Source organism: Oryzias melastigma, linkage group LG11 (assembly GCF_002922805.2).
Source record: "Oryzias melastigma strain HK-1 linkage group LG11, ASM292280v2, whole genome shotgun sequence".
Lineage (NCBI taxonomy): Eukaryota > Metazoa > Chordata > Actinopteri > Beloniformes > Adrianichthyidae > Oryzias > Oryzias melastigma.
The window spans coordinates 19,560,252-19,582,217 of NC_050522.1; the positions used below are offsets into that span (position 1 = coordinate 19,560,252).

General features: G+C 38.0%; 1 protein-coding gene across 2 annotated transcripts; it reads right to left on the reverse strand.

The window, feature by feature from the left end:
• Window positions 1-687: 687 nt before the first annotated feature.
• On the reverse strand, window positions 688-21,910 carry LOC112138359 (four and a half LIM domains protein 3). 2 transcript variants are annotated; one of them, XM_024260915.2, is made up of 7 exons: window positions 21,781-21,910; window positions 20,805-21,004; window positions 7,032-7,195; window positions 4,250-4,424; window positions 3,644-3,813; window positions 2,223-2,409; window positions 688-1,005 (listed from the first exon to the last, which is right to left on the reverse strand). In XM_024260915.2, the coding sequence occupies exons 3-7, from the start codon at window positions 7,185-7,187 to the stop codon at window positions 854-856; spliced, it is 840 nt and encodes a 279-aa protein (XP_024116683.1). In that variant the 5' UTR covers window positions 7,188-7,195; window positions 20,805-21,004; window positions 21,781-21,910; the 3' UTR covers window positions 688-853. The 2 variants fall into 2 exon arrangements, with proteins under 2 accessions (XP_024116683.1, XP_024116689.1); XM_024260921.2 differs by lacking the exons at window positions 20,805-21,004; window positions 21,781-21,910 and adding an exon at window positions 20,546-20,769.
• Between the last annotated feature and the right edge of the window lie 56 nt (window positions 21,911-21,966).

Here is a 21,966-nt window from a genome sequence, read left to right on the forward strand (position 1 = left end):
AGCTAAATCGGGGCCAATATTATTTAATATATTAAATAAATTACATTGAAAAAAATATTCGTGCTTGGTCAAAAAAATATAAATATAATATAAATATGTCCGGCCCCGATTTAGCTTCATATTTAACCCCTTAAATTTCCTATATTTCTATGATGCTGCAACTTTTTTTTCCCCAAAACCACTACATTATTTTTTTCAAATTACTTTAAAATGAAAGTTTTTTTAATTCAATAAAAGAAAAAAGTGTGTTTTTTTTTAATTTCCTATAAAGCTTTTTTATTTCTTTTTTGTACGGACATTTTTTTTTTTCAAAATAATTTACTCAAACTAGATTTCTTTTTCTTATGCAGCCTGGTATTTCTGACAGATTAGCATCAAACATACACACATGCGACAGTATTTTACCCTAAACATCGGTGTTGAGGCTCTTTCAGAGCTTAAGATGGATCATTCTGTGATGAAATTGAAGACAAAATGTTTTAATTTGAAAAACTGATTGATTTGTGCATAAAAAGTTGTACAATTGAGTTATATTTAGATAATAAGTTGCTGGTGTTTTCTGTATTTTACTGTTTAACAGAGTTAAATTCCCCTAAATTGGGATTAGACATCCCTAAACTTTATGTTATATCAAATGTCGACATAAATAGGGAAATTAACAGGAAAAAAAACACAAAAATGCATAGATGTCATGTTATTCTTTTAATTCTTAGTGCAAAATATGAAAATAAAGAATATTTAGTGAATCTGAAGCTGAAAAAGAGCTTGACGGCTTTACAAAAGTGGAGCGTGATTCCTTTCCTGTGTCAGCATGAGGTTCGGACGCTTCCGGTCTCCGTCGCGTTTGGACTCCTCAGTCGTCGTTGTTGCAGTCTGTGCACAGAATCAGGTCCCGGTACGGAAAGAAGCCGGAACCGACCAACGACACGGAGCAGCGCGAGCACTTGAAGCACGGCTGGTGCCACTGCCGGTCCTCGAAGGAAATGTACTTCCCGTCTCCGAAACCTGCAGGACACACGGGGAAAGTCTGAGTTTGTGCTTAATCACTTTTAATCCTGAAAGTGTGAAAATCTGATAGAAAAAGACACAAAAAGCAAAAGAAATTGGTTTAAGGAATCAAATCAGATTCTCTTCAAATTCTTGTCATATTTTTATCTATTGTAAAAGTCTTCTCTGTGTTTTTTAAAGTTATATTTAAACCGTAATTAGCCAAAATAAAAATAAAAAGTCTTGTTTTCTTGGATATAGTTTCCTGCACAGTGGCAGGAGTTCATTAGAAATTCACCAGTTGTGGGCGGGACCATTGGCTCACAGAAGCTCCGCCCCATTCCTCCCCCCGGTACTGAGATTTGGAGCATTGCGTTTGTGCCCCCCCCAGCATATTTTATTACAATCTTTTTCAAGCAACTTTCTTTTGTCAGCTCCTGAATCAGAACAATTTGTATAAATAAATATTAAAAAATAAAAATTTTATCTTAATTTTCTTTATATATGTTCTCCATCATCAGAAGATTGCTACAAGAACATGTTAAAACACACAAAAAAATATTTTTCCTTGGGTTTTTACAAGAAATCTAAACCTAAATGTTGGTAACTTGTTACCATAACAAAGAAAATCACAGGTTCTGTTAGATTTTTTCATGGAAGAAATTAGTTCGTTGAGAATCATTGGATTGACCCACTGCCTGTGGCCACGCCCACAAATGATCGTCACCAAGTCATGCCCACCACAACTCACCCAATTTTTTTTGTAACGGTGCAGTGAATTGCTTTAATTGACAAAAGTAGAACAATTGAAGTTTATTTTATTAGGTATACTTGAGTACAAGTATCGCAAAACTACTATACTATACTATGTTCATGTAGTGTGTAGGAAGTATACTAACTGAACACTTCTTCAGACTGAATTGGAACATTTTATAGTTTATAACATAGATATAAAAAGTAAACTTCAAGTAAACTGCCTCAATTTTAGCACTGTCTTCTTTAAACTTAAATAAAATACTTTCTGCTAATTGAAATCTTAAAAGAGTGACATGAAGAATTTGTTTGTTGAGAGAAGAAACATCAGTAAAAATATTTCTCAACAGAAATTCCATCTGCTTTAACTAAATCATGTAGAAACTCTGCATCACTTCCTGTGACATCCACTGAAATGTTTTCCTTTCTTCGCAGACCGCCTGAACCGGTTTTCATCAGAAGTCAGAACTCGAGCGACTCACCTGTGATGGCGGAGTTGCAGCCGGCGCACTTCTTGGCGTACAGGCTGCTGAAGCACTTCACGCAGTATGGGGTCTCCCCCTGCGATGTGAAGGGCTGGCCGGCCAGCGGAGCGCTGCAGCCCGCGCACAGGAAGCACTCTCTGTGCCACAACTCGTCCTTGTAGGTCACCCCTCCTTTGGTCAGAGCCTGCAAACCAGATCCGGATGATTCTGTTCACACTAGTAAGTGAACCGCGTCGAGGTTCGTTCACAGAGGTGGGAATGCTTTCACACCAGTTACTCACTCAAAACAGTTAAGTTCACAATAACAGATGATAGCAGGGAAAAATAAAACCATTTGCATCTCTAGGAGATTTATTTTCTCCACTTTCCCATTTTTCCATCTCTCTTGCTCAAATGTGTGTTCGTAGACCTGCTGCTCCTTCTGTGTTTAGGAGGAGATACTACCAAAGGCTTTTAGCCTCAAATTATCAAAGACATAGATGATACTGAAAGATCAGGTTTATTTATTTAGATGAGCTCTATAAAGGCGACAGTAAGAACACTGGCTTGTCTGTATTCGCGAGATCATTCAATAACTTTCAGTACGGTGAGGTTCACCATCTACTGCAGGAGCTCTGTCTGAATGACGGTCGCTTTCAGCGGTACTTCCGTCTCTCTGCGACCCAGTTTGGCAACCCCCTGTCCCGCATTCGTCTGAAGTTGTCCTACGTTGTCTAAGGATACTTTTGTACTGAGTCGTGGTCTGTTGCAGACAGGCAGATACAGGCTGCAAGATCTGAAAAAAGCAATGACCTTTGGTGTATTGAGAATCACTTCCGGTAGCTATAGTGTCGCTGGTCATGAACATGTTGGTACTCTTGCTGTCGATCACATAATCAACAGGCTAAAGATACATTTTTTTGATAGGTTAATGTAGGCGATGCCTAAAACGTGCTGAGAAAGCGACAGCCGATCTCAAAACACACCACAAGACTTCCTAACATGCCAGTAAATTGATTTAACATTGGAACTAGATATGCCTGCTGCACAAATTGTGTTCAATCTGAATGTAACTTTAGGCCCAGATTTTTGGTCTGACTAAATCATTTTCTAGCATCAGTCAGAATCAATAGATAGAAATAAGCCCAGAAGACATATTTTAGCTTGATAGATCTTTTCTAATCTCATTTATAGGGTTTTGCACTGTAAAAATGAAGCATGAAGTTTGCTGATTGAACAGCTTTGGGTGTACATGTAACTGGCATCAAGTTAGTCTTTTTCACTGCTTTTAAAACCAGTCCCTAGTGGTCATTTGAGTCAAATGAATAAATAGCTTGTTAGGCTCTTCTAAAGGCTTAGTGATACTACAGACAAGTGTATTAGATCATGTCAGGACTTAGCTGCAGCCCTGCAGTGCGTGACAGAGAAGCTGACCTCACCTTGTTGCAGTGGCTGCACCGTGGCGTGAACCTGTCCTCGTAACACGGCACGCAGTAGTACTGGTTCTTGTTGGGGACGAAGGCTTCACCTCCGATCGGCTTCTCGCAGCTGTGACACACGAAACAGTCCTCGTGCCAGGAGGAGCCGTCAAACTCCAGGATCTTGGATCCTGTGAGAGCAGACACAGAGAACTCTTCTGTAGTCCGGCTCCTTCGGCTTATCTCGCATTCCAACACTGTGACCGGCTGAGAGAAAGCCGGGCCGGAAGCTGCACACATGGCTGCACCGGGTTTCATCTGTTTCATTGTTGTAACCTTCAGATCATTATCTGTAGCTGTGGCTGTGTTTCGTCTTGTCCGTGAAACGGAACGTCAAATCTTGTAACTGTTGGCTTGGTTTCTTTAAAGAACGAAGGGCAAATATTTCAAAGTAGGAGCTGCATTCAAAGTCATTTAACCCCATAAAGTCTGCAGCAGAGCGAAGCAGCAATCCCTCGGAGCTGTCGCGCCCTCACACAGCGCCACAAAGCCCCAGCCGGCCTTCCATTCCTGTGAAGACTTGAACTAAGATCGGAATGACTGTGAGAGGGCTCACTTAATCTCTACCTGGCATGATGGTTTTGTCGCAGGACACGCACTTGGAGGAAAACTCGTTTAAGCAGCAGTCGCTGCAAAGCAGCAAGTCACCGTGGCTGGTAAAAGACTCGTCGGCCAAGGAGCGGTCACAGCGGAAGCAGCGAAAGCAGTGTTCATGGTAGTATCTGTCCTCGAAGGCCAGCTCCTGCAGTATAGGAGAATCATTACATGAGACTAAAAGTCACAGCTTTTAAGTAACATTTTACTTAAATTTCATATTATGTCAAAGTTAGCATCAAAAAGCGTTTGGCTTGCATCTACCAGAAACTTACTAAATTAAAGTTGGCTGTGTATTAGCAGAGAAATATTAGCAAATGTAACTCAATTAATCAGAATTTTCTTAGATAAACATTAGCATCAGGAGCTAGCACCTGAGCTAGTAAGCTAGCAAGTATGCTAGCTAAAAAGCAAATGCCCATCCTATGCTGGATCAAATTCAATGGGAAAGACATGCTAGCCCCTAGGCAAAAAGTAGTACACTTGAAGTTTATTTTGTAGTATAGTTAGTATGTGTAGTGTAGGAAGTACTAACTGAATACTTCCTCAGACTAAACATAAAACATTTTAAGTTTACAAAAAAAGTAAACTTCATTTATACTGCCTAGTAAAGATTAAGCATTTAGACTAGTTTTTGCTAACAGAATCTTTATCAAAATGCTAATACAAAACTGAGGGAGAATCTAATACAGAGGAGATGCTAGTAGCTAGGAGCTTTAGCAAATCACAGTGATGCAAAAAATATGGCAAAGTAAATTTATTATAAATGTTAGCATAGTTAGCCTGTTAAAAAAAGACAAACTAGTTATGTCTTAAACAGATAAAGGAAGCCTATAAACCTATTACCGGTAATCATTTTAATGTGGATTTTGTTCAGTTCTTTGGCATTTAATTAATATTAGCCTAACAAATCCTGTACTCAATTAAAAAAAATATTTAGCAGAAGAAGCCAGTTTTTCTAACACAACCTTGAAAATTTTTATTTTATTTTGTTTTCTTTTTTGTGTCAGCACTTTTGAAAACTTCTCAAGGCAAAAGTAGTCCTGGAATTTGACTGACACATTTCAATAAAGTGAATTTACCCACAGAAACCAGTTTAACAAGCTCAGCTGAGCTGTAAAAGCTACATACTAGAGATCAACCCTCAATTAAAGCCCACATATGAGTCAGAGAGTTGTACTGTGAAAATATTCCATCAGAAACACTGAACTGCGGGTGTAGCGCCACAGAAACGCACCGGAACGCCACTCCCCAACTTCTTTTCTTCAGAAACTGTACAAAAGCACCAGATCTGGTTGTGCTCCAGTACTTGTAGGAACAAGTCGACACTCCTGACATGAACACAAGCATGTGGCAGTTTCATTCCAGCCAGTCTGAGAGCTAAATATTGTGTCTGCGAACACTTCATTATAGCTAAGCAACTTTAACAAGACAGAAAATGACCCGTTCATTGATAAAATTAGCATTTTTTTCCACAGTTTAAGCCCAAAACTGAACTCCAACTTCTTCTGTTGCTTTCTTTCGTATCGTTTTCACTTTTTTTTTTTCTCACGTTTGTTGTTTTTGTCTGTAACCAAAGCGTTTCACGAGATGGAGGGATGCACACATGAGGAAGTCAAAGCAAGATCTGATTTACTGCCTGGCGCCACGGGGAGTCTGTAGTTCACGGAACATAAGTGACCTCGGGGGAGTTGCTCCCATCATCAAAAGACAGTTTCTCTGCAGTAATGCCTTTGGAAAAAATACTTAGATTTGGCTTCCTGTTAGAAATTTAGGTTGATTTAAGTTTTCTTCTTTTGATGTTTCAAAAGTTATCACAACATAATTGGACTTTATGGATTGATGAAGGATTTCTGGTGAAGTTTGAGGACCTCAAGTTCCAAGAAATAATGTGTTTCATTTAAATCGAGCAGGAAAAACCACAATGATGACAAATGATGGAGGTATTTAAAGCAAACACCAGCTGTGTTTTATCGTTTTACAATCATCAGTCACCATTTAAAGAGCAAATCAACCGTTTTCTTTCAAGACAAAAGGTTTGAAGCAAAAAGTCATAGCAACTACTTAAAAAAACGAATGTGATGATAATATTTAGCAAATAATTTAGATAAAATTGTAATTATTGGTTTATTATTAATCGATTTAGAAGTATTTTTTAACCTTCTTTTCAAAATCTGCACATTAAAGAAAAACCACATACCACATTTTTAAACAGCAAGTATGACATCACTGATTTCACGAAGTAAAAATCTAATTAATACAAGAATTTTACAATGTATATTTGTGACTCCACTGTGTCGATGGTTTATTAAAAAAATACTTTAAAGACTTTTTTTGGCAATTTTTTTTCAAAGCAATGCATTGTGGTCTATATTCGCCTATGAAGTGAGCATAGACAGTAAATAGAGAGAACTGGACCGATCATCCCCTCCCCCCTCGCGTTCAACGTTCAGCTATTACTTTGCTTGTCAGAATGACCATTCTTGCTCTGGTGTCTCTTTTTAACATGTTCTTGTAAAACCTCATTTTTTTTCATTATATATTTTCTTAATCACAAGTTATTCAAGTCATAAACTGGCCAATCAGAAGCCTCAATAAGAGCACGTGGTTTCCCCTGGCCCCACCTCAAACATTCAAAGTGTTGACCAATCAGTGGTCCCAATTGTCTGGTACCAAAAGGGTAAAATCAGGCGATATCCGTATAGTGTAAAATCCGTATAGTCAGGATTCTTGACTTTAACAGGTGTAACTTTACCTTGGCATTGTGTCCGATGATTTCCTTACACTCCTGGCAGGTGTTGGCGTGCAGACCCTCGTAGCAGGTGATGCAGTGCGGCTCATTCTCCACCTGGATGTATTGCTGTCCGTACAAGGACTTCTTGCAGTTTTTGCAATCAAAGCGCTCACTCATGATGCTTCCTGAAGGGGGATAAAAGATATTCAGTCTTAGTTTGACACTCTTTCAGACAGAAGAAGGAGAAAAAAAAGGTACAGGAAAGTAATGAAGCTCTTCTTTGGTTATGTTTCACCTGAACACCTTTTTGACTTTTAGAACAAACGCTGAGGCAGTTTGACTGAAAAGAAGATGAATTATTACTACTATGCTTGGTTCTTGTTCATGTCCTGTAACCTTTTTTCTTACAGTATCAGTCTGTTTTTTTTATGCATTTCAAGTTGACTTCCATTGTAAAAACAACAGTTTGTAGATTTTAAAAGCTGTTGAAAAATGAAGTGAAGAAAGAGATCTCTTTCTCAGTTGTAACACAAGTTCCTCTTATGGTCACTACATTGATTGCCACCTTGACCCATGGCTGAGAAGGACCTTCAACAGTGGTACCAGTAAGACATAGTCTCAGTTCTATTATAGGATCCACCCCAGTAAAGTCTAAGACAACTAACTTAGAAGAGTAACATACATTATCACTTGACACAATGACAGGAAGACATACCAGTATAGGAGAGAGAGAGTATGCAACCAGAACATTAACAGTATACAAGAACTGGACTGAGTTACACATCCCTCCCATCGTGTTCCTAATAGTAGTATCTGCTGGTTCCAAGAAGCCAAAATCCATTAGACTTCTATAGCGAAATACTATATATACTCAGACCAATCACTGCTAACTGACGTTGTCTGGCTCCAACATGGTGGCGTCCATATCGGGGAAAAAATGGTGATTGAATTCCTTTCAAGAAATTGACCATTCTCTATGGGCGACATCATACACACAAAGTCCAGTTTTTATGTACCGTCAATGGGTTGCACCAAAGTGTCAACATTTTTAGGCTCCTCCCACTATTTGCATCTGTTGTCGAACACTCTTTGTCCAATAAACCAACAAAGCAGCAAAGTCTGATAAAACATGAGAACTCCTGTCGCCTGCAGATGACTGAACTCAACTGGGTCACTAAAACACAGGAAAAGCTCACAGGAAACCTATTCTCCCGTTTCTGTTTTTGTCCTGTGTGCTTTGACGAACCATCACAGCTTCTCTCCACAGAAGGTCTATTCTCGTCTGTCTGACTGCTGCGACAGAACAATGGAGTTCCTCCCGGACGTGGTCTTCTTAGTTTGGGTTTTTGTTTGTCTTCCTGCTCGACCACATCTGCGATCTCTCTCTGTGGCCTCTATCGGTGACCACTGCTGCATTCAGCATGAGTGGAGTCCAAATGGTAAATGGGTAAATGTGGATACTAGTATAGAGCTTTTCTACCTTCCTTGAAGGCCCAAAGTGCTTTACAGTCACAGACCCATGAAAAACAATATAAAACATTACTGTGATTTCAATTGGCAAAATCATTCGGTGAATGAGATCCAGTGGTTGTGACTCTGTGACATTTTGTCAGGTTTCCTTGAGGATATTCCAGTTCATGACGCAGAATCTCACAACAGTTGTAGTTAACGGTATCAGATCATGTTTGATCTTGAGCTTTGATACGTCCGCTTGTGATCAGTTTGGTGAACTGTGCTAAAAGTCGGCTTGCAGAGGTAGTCATGGTTCAAAGAAGTTTTAATAAATACGATACGAATAATTCACTTCCTGCAAACCACGACTTTTAGAACCATTGATACACATATTCTTGCAACGAAGTATTATGGTCAACATAAAAAATGACAAAAACACATTTATAAGAACAAAGTCCTAAAATTTTGAGAAAAAAGTTGGAATTTTGCAAAATGAGTCATGAATTACAACAAAAAGTTTTCATTTTATGAGAATAAAGTAATACATTTATGAGAAAAAAGTTGTAACTTTGATAATAAAGTCACAGAATCATGAGAAAAAAATGTAATTTGATATAAATAAAGTCGTAAAATTATGAGAAAAAAACAGCATTTTACAAAATTAGTCATACATTTCTGAGAAAAGTTGTTATTTTACGATAATAAAGTAACACATTTATGAGAATAAGTCGTAGTGTAACAAGAACAAAGTTGTAAATTTATGAGAAGAAAGCCACAACTTTATAAAATATAGTTGTGTAAAAAAAAAATTAGATAAAATTGTGTAATTCATGTAAATCATGAATTTACAAGTAAAAAGTTGTAACTTGAGAATAGTAAAGTAATACATTTATGAGAATAAGTTGTAAAGTTACAAGAACAAAGTCGTAACTTAATGAGAACAGTCCTAAAATTATGAGAAAAAAGTTCGATTTTTGCAAAATTAGTCATGAATTTAGAGTAAAAAGTTGCAATTTTACGAGAATAAAGACATAAATTTGTAGGAAAAAAGTAAAAACTTTAATAGAATATAGTCATACATTCATGAGAACAATTGTGTAATTTTATATAAAGTCATAAATTTATGAAAAAAGTTGTAATTTTATGAGAATAAAGTTATGAATTTGTGAGATTAAGTCGCAAAGTTACAATAATAAATTTGTAGCTTAATGAGAAAAAAACTTGTAAAATTATGAAAAAAATGTAGTAATTTAACAAGAAAAAAGCCATCCTTTTATGAAAACAAAGCTGCCTCCATCTACATCATCCAGCCTCCATTCACATAACATGGAGACTCAGAGCAGCCATTTCTGGTTTTACTTTGTAAACAGGAATCTACCATATATGCAATGATGCATTTGGACTTCTGCAACTAAACTGCTGACAGCGTAAACGGCTCGCCTGCCAGAAATCCACTCCATGTGGGTCAAGAATCTTTTGAGGAACTCCAGGGTCTGGCAAATTCTTTTCAATGTCCTTAAAGTCATAATAAAACAATGTTGACTCATTGAAAGATTGTTAACCATAAATGGGCATGTTCTGTGGTTAATACGCTGAATAAATTACATAAATGAAATTTAGTATTTCGTTATTTGTGAAATCAATGACGAAGTAATCGCTGCGTCTCTCATACTGAAACACTATTTTGTTTGTTGTTGTTTATATTTGCTTATTAGTAAACAGATTATTTTTAAGAGTTTAACCTTGCAAATTCTCTATTTAATTTAATGAAATTATAACTTCATTATTTTGAAGTATTGACTATTTTACTCATAATTCTACAAGTTTATTTTCAGAAAATTACAACTTTTCTCTCATTTTACAACTTTATTCTTGTAAAATTATGAAATTTTCTTAATGATTTTACAACTTTATTTTTGTCATTTCTTTTATTTCGTTTTATTGTGGCATTAATACTCAATTGTAGGTTATCAAAACTAAAAAAAAGCTACAAAAAGAAGATAAAAACAGACCAAATAAAGTTAAACATAAAGTTTCCTTTTAGTTTCTTCTTTTATGTGTTGGTGGGCGGTAAATAAATGAAAAGAAGACTGCCACCTACTGTATGGAGTGTGTAACTGACACCAGCACTCTGATCAATACGGACAAGCTCAGTGCTGGACAGGGAGAGGGATCGGTCAGATATGATCCAGACCTTGACCAGAACCTTCACAATGATCCATTCAGAGGCATTTGGATCCTTTTTCCACAGCAGAACTCATGCTTCTCATCAACCAGTAAAGAACGGTCAAACTCTTTTAACTCTGAAAGCTGATCTTCAGTCTCATCAATCAACAGATTATTTGTCCAAAAGTTTTTTGGATTAGTTGTTCTTTGTGTTGTTGTTGACCTTGATCCATTTTTGTCCAAATCTGTGACCTTTACTGAGTCTAAAGTGTGTTTTTGGGGATCAGGAAGAAAAAAAGCCACTTTATCGATTACAGTCTGCATCACCAACCTGGACGAATAGACCCACACCAGCAGCTCTTTGAGGTTTGGGCTCCGTCTCTGGCTCCTCGGTTTTCAGCAGCGTCACTCTGCGCTGGTGTGGAGCCAGCAGCCCCGAGGGAACTGGGAGCTCTGCCATACGTCAATTCAAACGCTGGACTTCTGCTTAATATTTCACCCTGAACCGCTGTTGGGCCTAACAAAGCTGAACATGCATGTAGGTGAACGTCAAAGCTGCTGCCGCTCCAGGACCTTTTATGGCTGCTGTTCTCCCACAGTCTGAACTGCAGGAACTTTTGCCGTTTTTAAACCAACAATCGCTTCAGTGCTGGAAAACTTTCAAAGGGGAAAAGATGTCAATATTTATATAGATATGGCGATTTTTTTTAACCCAATATTAAACAAAATATTTGTTCATATTGCAGCAATTTTTTTTAATTAATCCACATAAACTATTTTAATCTTAGAATTCACTCCAAACTATTTGATCTTTAAAGACCCACTCTGATTAAAATTGTATTTTTAACATGTGGCATTTTTCTGATAATTGAATTAAAGTGAATCAGGAGCAGACAGAATCATTTTGTTTGAAAAAGGACCCATTTGTGACGGAGAAAATACGCCGGACAGCCTGTGAACAGAGAGCTGGGGAGGGGAAAAGAGGGAGCGGGGTTGCTCCATGCCAACAGCCCCGCCCCCACTCAGGTGAAATTCTAATGAACAACCATCATGATTACTAGATGGCTACTAGAAACGCTTTGAAATAAATTAAAAGATATTTGGAGTGCGTCTTTAAAAACAGTCATCCAAAGTGTACAGAGAAAACAGACTCACCCCAATTTGTGCGTGCATGATTCTTGATTTGTGTGTAACTTTGGATTTGTGTGTGTTTTCTTGATTTGTGCCTAATTTTGGATTTGTGCATGCGTCAATCTTGATTTGTGTGTGCATTATTCTTGATTTGTGTGCAGCTTTCAATTTGTGCGTGCATATTTCTTGATTTGTGGGTGCATCAATCTTGATTTGTGCATATATAATTCTTGATTTGTGGTTGCATAATTCATGGTTTGTGCGTAACTTTGGATTTGTGCGTGCCTCAATCTTGATTTGTGCATTCGTCAATCTTGATTTGTGTGTGCATAATTCTTGATTTCTCCAAAGCTTTCGATTAATACCTGTAGTATTCTTTATTTGTGCGTGCGTCAATCTTGATTTGTGCGTAACTTTGGATTTTACTCTATTTTCTCTCCATACCAGTGACTCAAACTAGTTTTTTCCAGATGACCCCACCATTATACTGATGTGTGATCCCTCCCATGTCAAAGGTGGACAGGATTTTATGTCTGCCATGGACACCAGTGAAGATAAAAATCCTTGGGGGGAAAAAAAAAAAAAAAAAGTTCAGCTCGCTGTCTTGTGGGGTCCAGATGACCCCACTTTCATGTAAACATGCCTAGGATAGCACAAGGGTTAAAACAGGAATTAGACAGATCATTTCTCCACTCAGATTTGAGTTTTGAAATTGACCGTAAATAATTTTTGGCTAACATTTAATAGAAGTTTTATTTGTTGTTAAAAACTGAGCTTCCAACAGTCAGCATCTAAATTGACAAAATTCTTTTGAAAAAAGAAAAAAAAAGCTTGTTTCCTTTCTTTCCTGCTATGGATCTGTTGCAGTGAACAGACCCAGTATTGTGTGACTCCTGTTACACAACCATGAAGACCCCAACATGCAGCAGAAATGGGGGGAGAGGGAGACAAACTCGCCAGCGCCTTTCATCTTTCATGAACAGCTACAAAGACGGTCCATGTAAATCCCATTTCACATCAACACTCATCAGCATTAATGTTGCAGCTTTTGGGGAATCCCATCAATCGCTGAGCCAGCAGAATTGTCCCTGTGTCTAATCTGATAAGTAAAACTGTAAGATTCATTGAATAAAGGATGAACTCAAAATGATTTTCCCTTCTGAGCACCTGTTAACTTCCTGTGATCCACAATAAACACGCAGTTTCAAGCATGTCCCTCCAGTGACCCGATGCAACACTGGTGTCAGAAGTGGGATTAAACCCGGCATAAGAGTTGGTTCCAGGGATTAAAGCAAAATAAACAATTTCTGAGGGAAAATACAACCAGTTGAGTACGAGGAGTCTGATGTCATGAGACCAAATGTTTGTTTATGTGGAGCCTGATGAGCTCCATGTTGCCCTTTGACTGCTGGAGTTGTATTTGTTTATTTTCATGGTGAAGTGCCTCCGAGGGGTTGTATAAACTCTGTCAAATTAAAAGACAGACAAGAATCTTTGGTAAACATTCTTATGTATTCAAGCAAAAAAAAATGGATCTTATCTCATGATGTTTAAAAGTGATTTTGTAATTTATTACGGAAACCATTGCAATTTATGAAGGAGTTGTTTTTCTCCAGATACAAAGAGATGCTAAACTATTTCATAAAGAACTTGGCGCTTCATTGACCCAGGTCAGGTCAGAATGGTACCATTTTAAAGTCAAACTTGGGTAATGTGGAGCGCTACAGGAAGAGTATACCGGAACCTGTGTAAAGAATGTGGACTGGAAACATTAAGGTCAAGGGGAGGTGGAAACATTTCCACAAAAAACACAAATTGAGGATTCTCATTTGGAATCTAACTGAGTTAGTTTTACATGTTTGTCACAAGAACTCTGCGTAAAATGTGACTTTTAGATTCTCTTTTGACTTCATTAATTGGTAAAAAAAAACTTTTCCAATTCGTCAACATATTCATCGATGCAGAAAATGTAAAAAATTGGTTTGTCTTTGCCTGTGCCTACATTTAGAAAAATGCAGAGCAGATGACATTTCTTCATGCAGGCTCGCTGTGTGCGTGCATAGAGGAGGGGCTGCGCTTCCCTCTTAGGAAATTCTCGAAACTTCCTCGGATTTAAAAGTTTCACATAAGTCAGTCCCTCCAGGATTTCCCAAACGCAAATTCAAGCAAAACCCGTGATTTGTCATTCACCCTGCAACCTTACATTTTCATCACAACTTTACTGCAATTTTGACAAATCTACCGCGAGAGCAGTAATGGGTGAGCGGTCATTTGGGATAAGTGCGAGGGCGGGCCTGTGCATGGGGAGTTTACTTTCTTTATTATTTTATTAATTTCTCCTCCACAATTAATTTTCAAATGGTTGGCACTTCCGGGAATTCAAAGGGACCCCATCCAAACATCACTACAGTCCCCGATTGGTCAACCTGGTTTAACTTTAAGTGCACATTCAACGCGTTTTGTACATAAAGCTGAAAAAGGATGTAGAAATTTGCGTAGCTACGTTTGAACGTGAGAGTTTTAAAGCACATTTACATAGACTTTTCCTTTAAAGTGGTTGCTTGAACGACCCCGGAGTGAATGTTTTTTTAAATAAAATGAGATCATTCATGAGTCCTTTCATGAATGATGTCAGCAATTTGGGAGTGAGAACAGAAATGGAAATATTCTAATATTCCAAATTACTAAACCATGGTTGCTGTGAACCACCACTTTTATGGAGCCTCTGGATTTCTATCTGTATGTTTTTGGGTGAAACTTTCCAGAACTCCTGTTATAATCAGGAGTCAAATCAGTTTTGACTGTCAGCTGCTGCACTGGTGAGTCCATTCAGCAGCTCTGATTCACTTTCAGCTTGTCCCTTCAGGCTTTACCGGGTTTGAAGGATATCAAGTTTCTTTTTGGTCTGAAGATGGTTTTCACATTCACATAGATTCCAGTTCCATGCAAGGAAATGCAAACTTGCATTTCCAGTCCAGGTGTGATCTCTGGTTCCCACAGATCAGGGAGCAGCAGAACATCTGCAGCTCTGGGGTGTCTCTACAGCAGCCCATGGTTTCACACCTCCAACTTCTGTTGTCGCCACACGAAAGGTCAGAATGGAATAAATAAATATTCTCGTACAAAAAAAGTCAAATATTTCCCAGAATGCCAAACGACCCAACTGACGCAGTGAGCATGGAGGAACCAGACGCACTGACTCATGATGAGACACCATCAGTCTGATTTCTAAATTCCTCCTACCTTGTTTTTTTTGTTGTTGTTGTTTTATGTGTGATAGTGGGGCCTGTCTGCAGAAACAGACCACTGGAAGAATGTCTCAGGAATGCGCCTGTGGTTAAAACGTGGCAAAAATCAAGTGGTTTCTACAGGAAAAAAAAGCAACTTTTTCCACTTCCTGTGGTTTTCTAAGAAAAGACAAACGTCAGGAATTCTCCTCTGTGTGGAACGACGACGCACCTCCTCAGGGGGGAAAAGCCGACCGGGGAGGAACGGATCAGAACACCACGGGGTGAGCGGTCGTGGAAACTATGAGCCGAGGTGACATCACAAACTCGGGTCTGCTAAGCTGAAACAGACGCCAGCGTGAGGATGCTGTGTGTGGATCTGTATCGGAGATGATTCAGACCCCACCGGGACTATTCCCTCTTCTCGTAAAATCTACTTCAAAAGACTCCAAATTCAGATGGACGTATTGGACCAGCTCAAATACGCAAATATGCTTCTCAAATGTAAAATCTGCAACATACAGCCTGAACTCACTTCGAAAGAATTCATTTTAGAGCTATTAAACTTTTTATTTTGTATGAGATGTAATATATGTGTAGTCCTAATGAAGAAAACACAAAAATGACAATCTAGGAAGATTATTTCAATAAAAACTTCAACGGTTCTTGAGGATACCGAGATTTTTAAAGTTCCCCTTTCAAAATAAGAGCAAATCTGACAGCTCTAAAGGCTAACATTGAGCTTAGTGAGCCACTTATCCAACTAGCAAAACAATCGTTTTTTTTTTTAAGTTATATCTACAAATTTAGACATTTCCAACTATGACTCCAGAATAAAAAAGAAACAGAGAGAAGTGATGTATGGGAAAGTGCTTGAAAAACTAACACTAATTTTTAACATTACTAAATAATTAAACCAACCTAAATAAACTTTACTTTCTAACATCTAGTTTTCTTCTAAATTAAAATGAAAAATAGCCACGTTTTTACAAAGTTTTGCCAGCAGGTGGCGATAAAGAGGCAGAGGCAGAGATTAGATTTGAACAGAAGAAGATTCTTCGAAAACATCCTTAGCTATTTAACACTGGAGCTGTAAATGACACACACTATCTGAACTAGGAAAACATCTTCAATCTGCGCAAAACAACTTTTTTAGTTTCGGAATCCCTTGATTGCGTAAGAATTTCACTGTTGTGAAGGGTTGCATATCAGCGCAAAGCTACTTTTTTCCGTTTCAGTATCTGTTGCGCCAGTTATGTAAACGGCTGGTGTTAAAGTGCTGAAACAGATTTGGAGATTACAGGAATAACTTTACATAGCTGAAGTAAGAAAAAGCCTTTTTTTTAGCTCTAACTGTAATTTTATTTGTTTTCAACGATGACACAAAAAAACAAAGAGAGGAGATGTCTGAGAAAATGATTGAAAAACTAGCGCTAATGTAAGTTTTAATGTTATGTAATTTAAGATAATTTAGATTGAATTTACTTTCTTCCACAACCCAGATAATCTTTCTTAACACCTGGATTCATTCTAAATGAAAAGGAAAAAGATCAAGTCATAAGCTACAAATAAATAAAAAAAAAATAGCCAAGTTTATAGAAAGTTTTCCCAGCAGGTGGCGATAAAGAGGCAAAAGTTTGGTTGAGATTTGAATGGAAAAAGATTCTTTCAAACATCCTTGGCTATTTAACACAAGGGCAGGACACAATTTGAACTATCGGAACTCTTTGACCGTTTACACAATTAATGTAATTCTATGATGACTATTAAAGCAAAGCTATGTTTCTCTGCTACTAAATCTAACAGAATTTCGTTAATTCCATAAACAGTCATAGGGTTACGATAACTCAAAATTGGCGCAAAATGTTTTTTTTTCTCTGAATCAGAATCAGCTAATTTACATTAAACGTTAAAATACTTCACTACTGTAAAGTGATGACTATTAAAGCAAAGATACGTTTCTCCGATACTAAATCTAACAGAACTTCATTAATTCCGTAAATAGTTGTTGAGTTACGATAACTCAAGATTGGCACAAAATGTTTTTTTTTTTTTCCGAATCGGAATCAGCTAATTTACATTAACTGTTGAAATACCTCACAACTGTGAAGTGCTGAAAATCAAAACAAAGCTACATTTCTCTGCTACATTGGAACTAAGATAATTGTGCAAACAGTCGTAGAGTTGCGATAAATCAACAAAAATCAAGGTTCAAACAGAGTTAGTGACCACAGGAACAGCTTTTGACGTTTGCAGTAGTTGGAACAAAACCTTTTTTTTTTATAAATCAAGTCTTTTTTTTTAGCAAAACATGCAAATTACCTAGCTTACTTAAAAAAAGGAAAATAAACTATTTGTTTTCCATTTTTGCCAGTTTCATTTTATTGAAGTCAAATGTGTGACAATGGCTTAACTGAAAAAAAGCTATGATGGAATTTTTTTTTATGTTAAGACCAAAGAAGACATAGTATTTTTTTATTATAAAAAATTGTGTTCTAATTATCTGACATCTTACAACTTAACCGGGATTTGTGATGATGGGAATCACAGACCTGCAGCTCTGTAACAAAATATCTGTCACAGTGTTTGGGACGGAGGACAAGACCAGGTCTGTGTTCAAGGCCGCCGGCGTGCTGACAGGAGTTCGGGGGAGTTCATCTGTGATTTAGCTTTTGTTTGTTCAGACGCCTCTGATTCCCCTCATTGGCGTTCTCCTCCCGAGCGTCACGGCGGAGTTTCTGTTTGTGGTTCCTGCCAAGAAGCTTCGTCGCTCTAAAGTTCACTCTCGTACCCTGAAAGCGGAGTTCTCCTTTGAGGATGAGCGCTGCTCCTGAACCACTTCCTAATCTGGAATATAAGGATCTACTGATCCTTGGAGAAGCTGCATACACTGATGCGGGTAATCTCCAGATATATAAAATATAGATGTAATCTGAGGCGTAATCTAATCCAGGATGAACAGAAACGATATACTTTTAGTCTAAAAATTGACTACAATGATCGACAGACTCATCTTATCCGACTCAAAACATAGATCTTCTATAGCACTTTTGGATTTTTCCATTTTCAACCATTTTTTGTATTTGTTTCCTGAAAAACTCAAGAGAACGGTTTGATGTTCATGCAAAAACATCTCACAGCTGGTTTCCTTCCTTTGTTTGAACATGAGCTCTTTGTTGTGCAGGAACTCTGATGGATCCCAAACTCCAGATCCTTGTCTTCAGTGTTCAGACTTTTGGTCCATGAACTTCTAGATTTGCATTCAAGCAACCGCTTCTAATAAAAGGTCTGTGTAAATACGTTTTTTGGGCTTCCACGTTCAAAACTCTCCCGTTCCCGCGTAGCTACACAAGTTTCTACGACCATTTTCAGGCTCCACGTACAAACGTGTGCAAGTTAAACCAGATCAAACTTTGACCAATCAGGGACGTGGATTTGATAATGACGTATGGATGGCGTACCTTTTAATTCACGAAAGTGCCAACCATTGGAAAATTGATCCTGAAGGAGAAATTAATAATTACACCTTGTGCCCAGGCAGAATAAAGCTTTGAAGCTACATACACACCGGACATGTGACGCTTGTTCAAAAACTCACTAAAGGGTGTTCACACTGGACAAGCAGGGAGGGGCTTCTTCTTCTTTTTCTTCTTCTGATTACTATCCCATGTCTGCCACCTACAGTTAAAAGCAGCTTGGTTCAAAATGTTGAAGAAGCGCAAATCTCATAAATCTTGCTCCAGGCTGTTTTTTCACAGCTCTATTCCAATATATGAAGACTTGCGTGAAATAAAGGGGACGCATCCTGACTCAATTATCTCTACAAGTGCTGCCACAAACGATTATTTTAATAATCGACTAATCACTGATTATTTTTTTCGATTAGTCGACTAATTGGGTCATTTGCAAACTGGATGTAAAACGCACATCTTAATCATCATTAGTTTTAAACTAACTAAAAACTAGATATATAGCCTTACCTGAGATAATGCTAGTGTGAATGCTGTGAGCTGAATTTAATTGCTGAAAATGTTAGTGCTAATAGCTAAAGATGCTGAAATTGATGGCTAAAATCACTGAAGCTAAAATATTACTTAAATGCCAAATTACCCTAAAAAACTGAAAAAAGCCTAAGTTAGCCAAAACAACTAGCATGAAGCTGAAATATTAGCTAAACTTCAAAATAGCCTAAAAATTTAGCCTAAAAAAGCCTAAATTAGCCAAAATAGCTAGTACGCAGTTGAAAAATTAGCTTAACTTCAAATTGGCCTAAAAATTGAAAAAAATCCTAAACTAGCCAAAGCATGTGGCTGAAATATTAGCTAAACTTCAAAATAGCCTAGAAAATAATTAAAAAAAAATCCTAAATGAGCCAAAAAAGCTACCATGTAGCTAAAATATTAGTCAAACTCATCTGACTCCATATAAAATATAGAGTAACTACTAATCGACTATTAAATCGTGGCACCCCTTATCACTACCATTGGCTACACGTTTTCAATGCAGAGTCAAAAAACGGTCATAAATCCATCCGTAGCTATGAGTGAACACACGAGGTTTTTTTTTTTTTAAACTCGGAAGCCCAAAACATAAACTTACAGATAATGTACTAGGTGCATACACAGCGGCTGCATTTACTCGTGTTCAAGTGGCCACTTTAAGTGAAAAGTCCATGAAAACACTTGTAGACGAGAATTTCGAGCTTCCACAACCAGAACGCTCGTGATTGTGCATCACTATGGAAGTTTTTTAAGTCGGGTCATAGCTTCTACGTACAAATCAGGCATTCATTGATCACAGTTGAACTGATTAAACATTTTCACGCTAAATCGCTGCAACTCAATATTGTAACCAAAGACTCGGATTTGGTGGCGGCCGCTTCGAAACATGCGAGTACCAACTGTTGTAAACATGATCACAAAGGAAAAATTAATAATTGTGGCTTGTACCTGATCAGATTAATATGACACCATTATAGAAACAAAGCTGTGAAAACACGAAGCCTGGAGCAAGATTTGTACCGCTTTGCTCACCGACCCTCTTCCAATTGCATGTGGCGGACGAGCGCTAGTAAACAGTAAAGAAGCAAAAGAAGAAGAATCCCCGCCCTGCACCACCGGCGTGTTGATGAACCCGCATAGAGCGCGTGCCTGAGCGTGCCACATGCGGACGTTGTGAAGTGTTACTGAGGGCGGTGTGAACATATAGCTACAAATAAAATGGGCTAGTAAACAGTATCAAAAGAACAAGAATAAGAAGCCCCTCCCTACTCATCCAGTGTGAACACCATGGTCTAAAGGTGCGTTCAAGAGCAGGTGTTTAACTCAGATCCTCATTTTCAAAGACGATTTTCTTCTCTAGAGCTCACATCCAAATCTTCAGCTTCTGGAAATGTTCCCCTCATGTCTCTGCTGAGCACCTCACACATGAGGTTCTTCCTGGACTTCTGCTGTTGGTTTGGTCCTAAATAGATTTCAGTTCCACCCACACTCCTTTACATCTTCTCTAAACTTCTCAGGGTAACTTTGACGCCTGTGGAGGTGCTTTGCTTTCACTAACCTGCAGTGTCTTCTTCTCAACAGACATCAGAAAATGCTTCAGCTCTTATCCATCAGCAATCTGTGCGTCTCTGTTCATTAGATATTCTCTATCTTCCCCAATTCCTGATAATGTGACTTCAACCCTTTAAAAAAAAAAAAATATCCTCATACTTCCTTCATTAGGACATCCTCTCTGTACCAGGTTTAGCTCTTTTCTAAACGCACCTTAGCGCGCAGGTGAAACACCTGCTTCTACCACAGTGGATGTCTCGACTCACCGTCTGTTCTCTCTGGTGCAGATTAAGGTCCCCCCGCGCTGCCTGTCCGTCAATCCCTGCTTGGCTTTTCCCCTGCTTGGCTTTTCCGCACGCCGCGCTGTCCGTGCGCACGAGCAGGCTGCCACGCGGAGCTCCGCCCCTTTGTCCCCCTGCTCCTCCTCCTCCGTAGAGGTTCCTCCAGGGCCAAGAGGATGAGACTCCTAGCAGTTTAACAAACACAGACAATAAAAAAGTCATGTGGAGAACTTATATTTGGATATTTTGATCCATTAAGGTCCATTATAAAGGTTAATAAAGACATAAACTATATTTAACAAAATAAAGTCACCTTTTTAGTTATTTATTTATTAAATTTTTAATTTTTCGAACATTCATAGGATTGAACATTAAAAAAAAAATCATAATTTCATGATATTTATGACAAAAACTAATGACTTCAGTTGAGTGATTTACTCGCATTGCAGCCTGGGAAATGAAAATGTTAATGTTCTACCATCTGCTGGCTAAAAGACGTATTACGTGGTTTCTACAATGCAGCTTAATGTGGAATATTTTTAGAAGTGAATAAAGCATTTCAGCGTTTTAAAGTCAACTTTTTCTCCACGTTTCTCCTTATTTAGCCTAAAAAAAATTAGCTTATAGCTTTTCTGCTTCTTCACTTGCTAATGTAGCCCTTTTAGCATTGTCAAATATTTCCTTTTTTAAGCAAAGTAATATGGGTAGCATTTTAATTTGATATTTTTACCACTTGCAGGCACTTTAGAATTTGTCAGTAATGATTATCTTTTTAATGCTTACAATTGTAACTTAAAATTCAGCATTTTAGCACTTTTGTTTTGTTAGCTCATGAACTTATTTAGCACTTTCTTTAGCTAACTTAGTAGTCATGGCATACACAGTCTTATTGTACATGGCTGTGCTAAATGTAGAATAGTTTCTCTTAATTTTGCCGCACACAATTAGCTTATACACTCACCACTTTATCAGGGACACCTGTCCAACTGCTTGCAAATTTCAAATCAGGCAATCACATGGCAGCAACTCAGTGCATTTAGGCACATGGCTAAGACGATCTGCTGTAGGTAAATTGAGCAATTTAGCATTGGTGTGTTTTTGTTTTGCTAGGATGCTTTTCTTATTTAGTACATTATTTATCTTACTT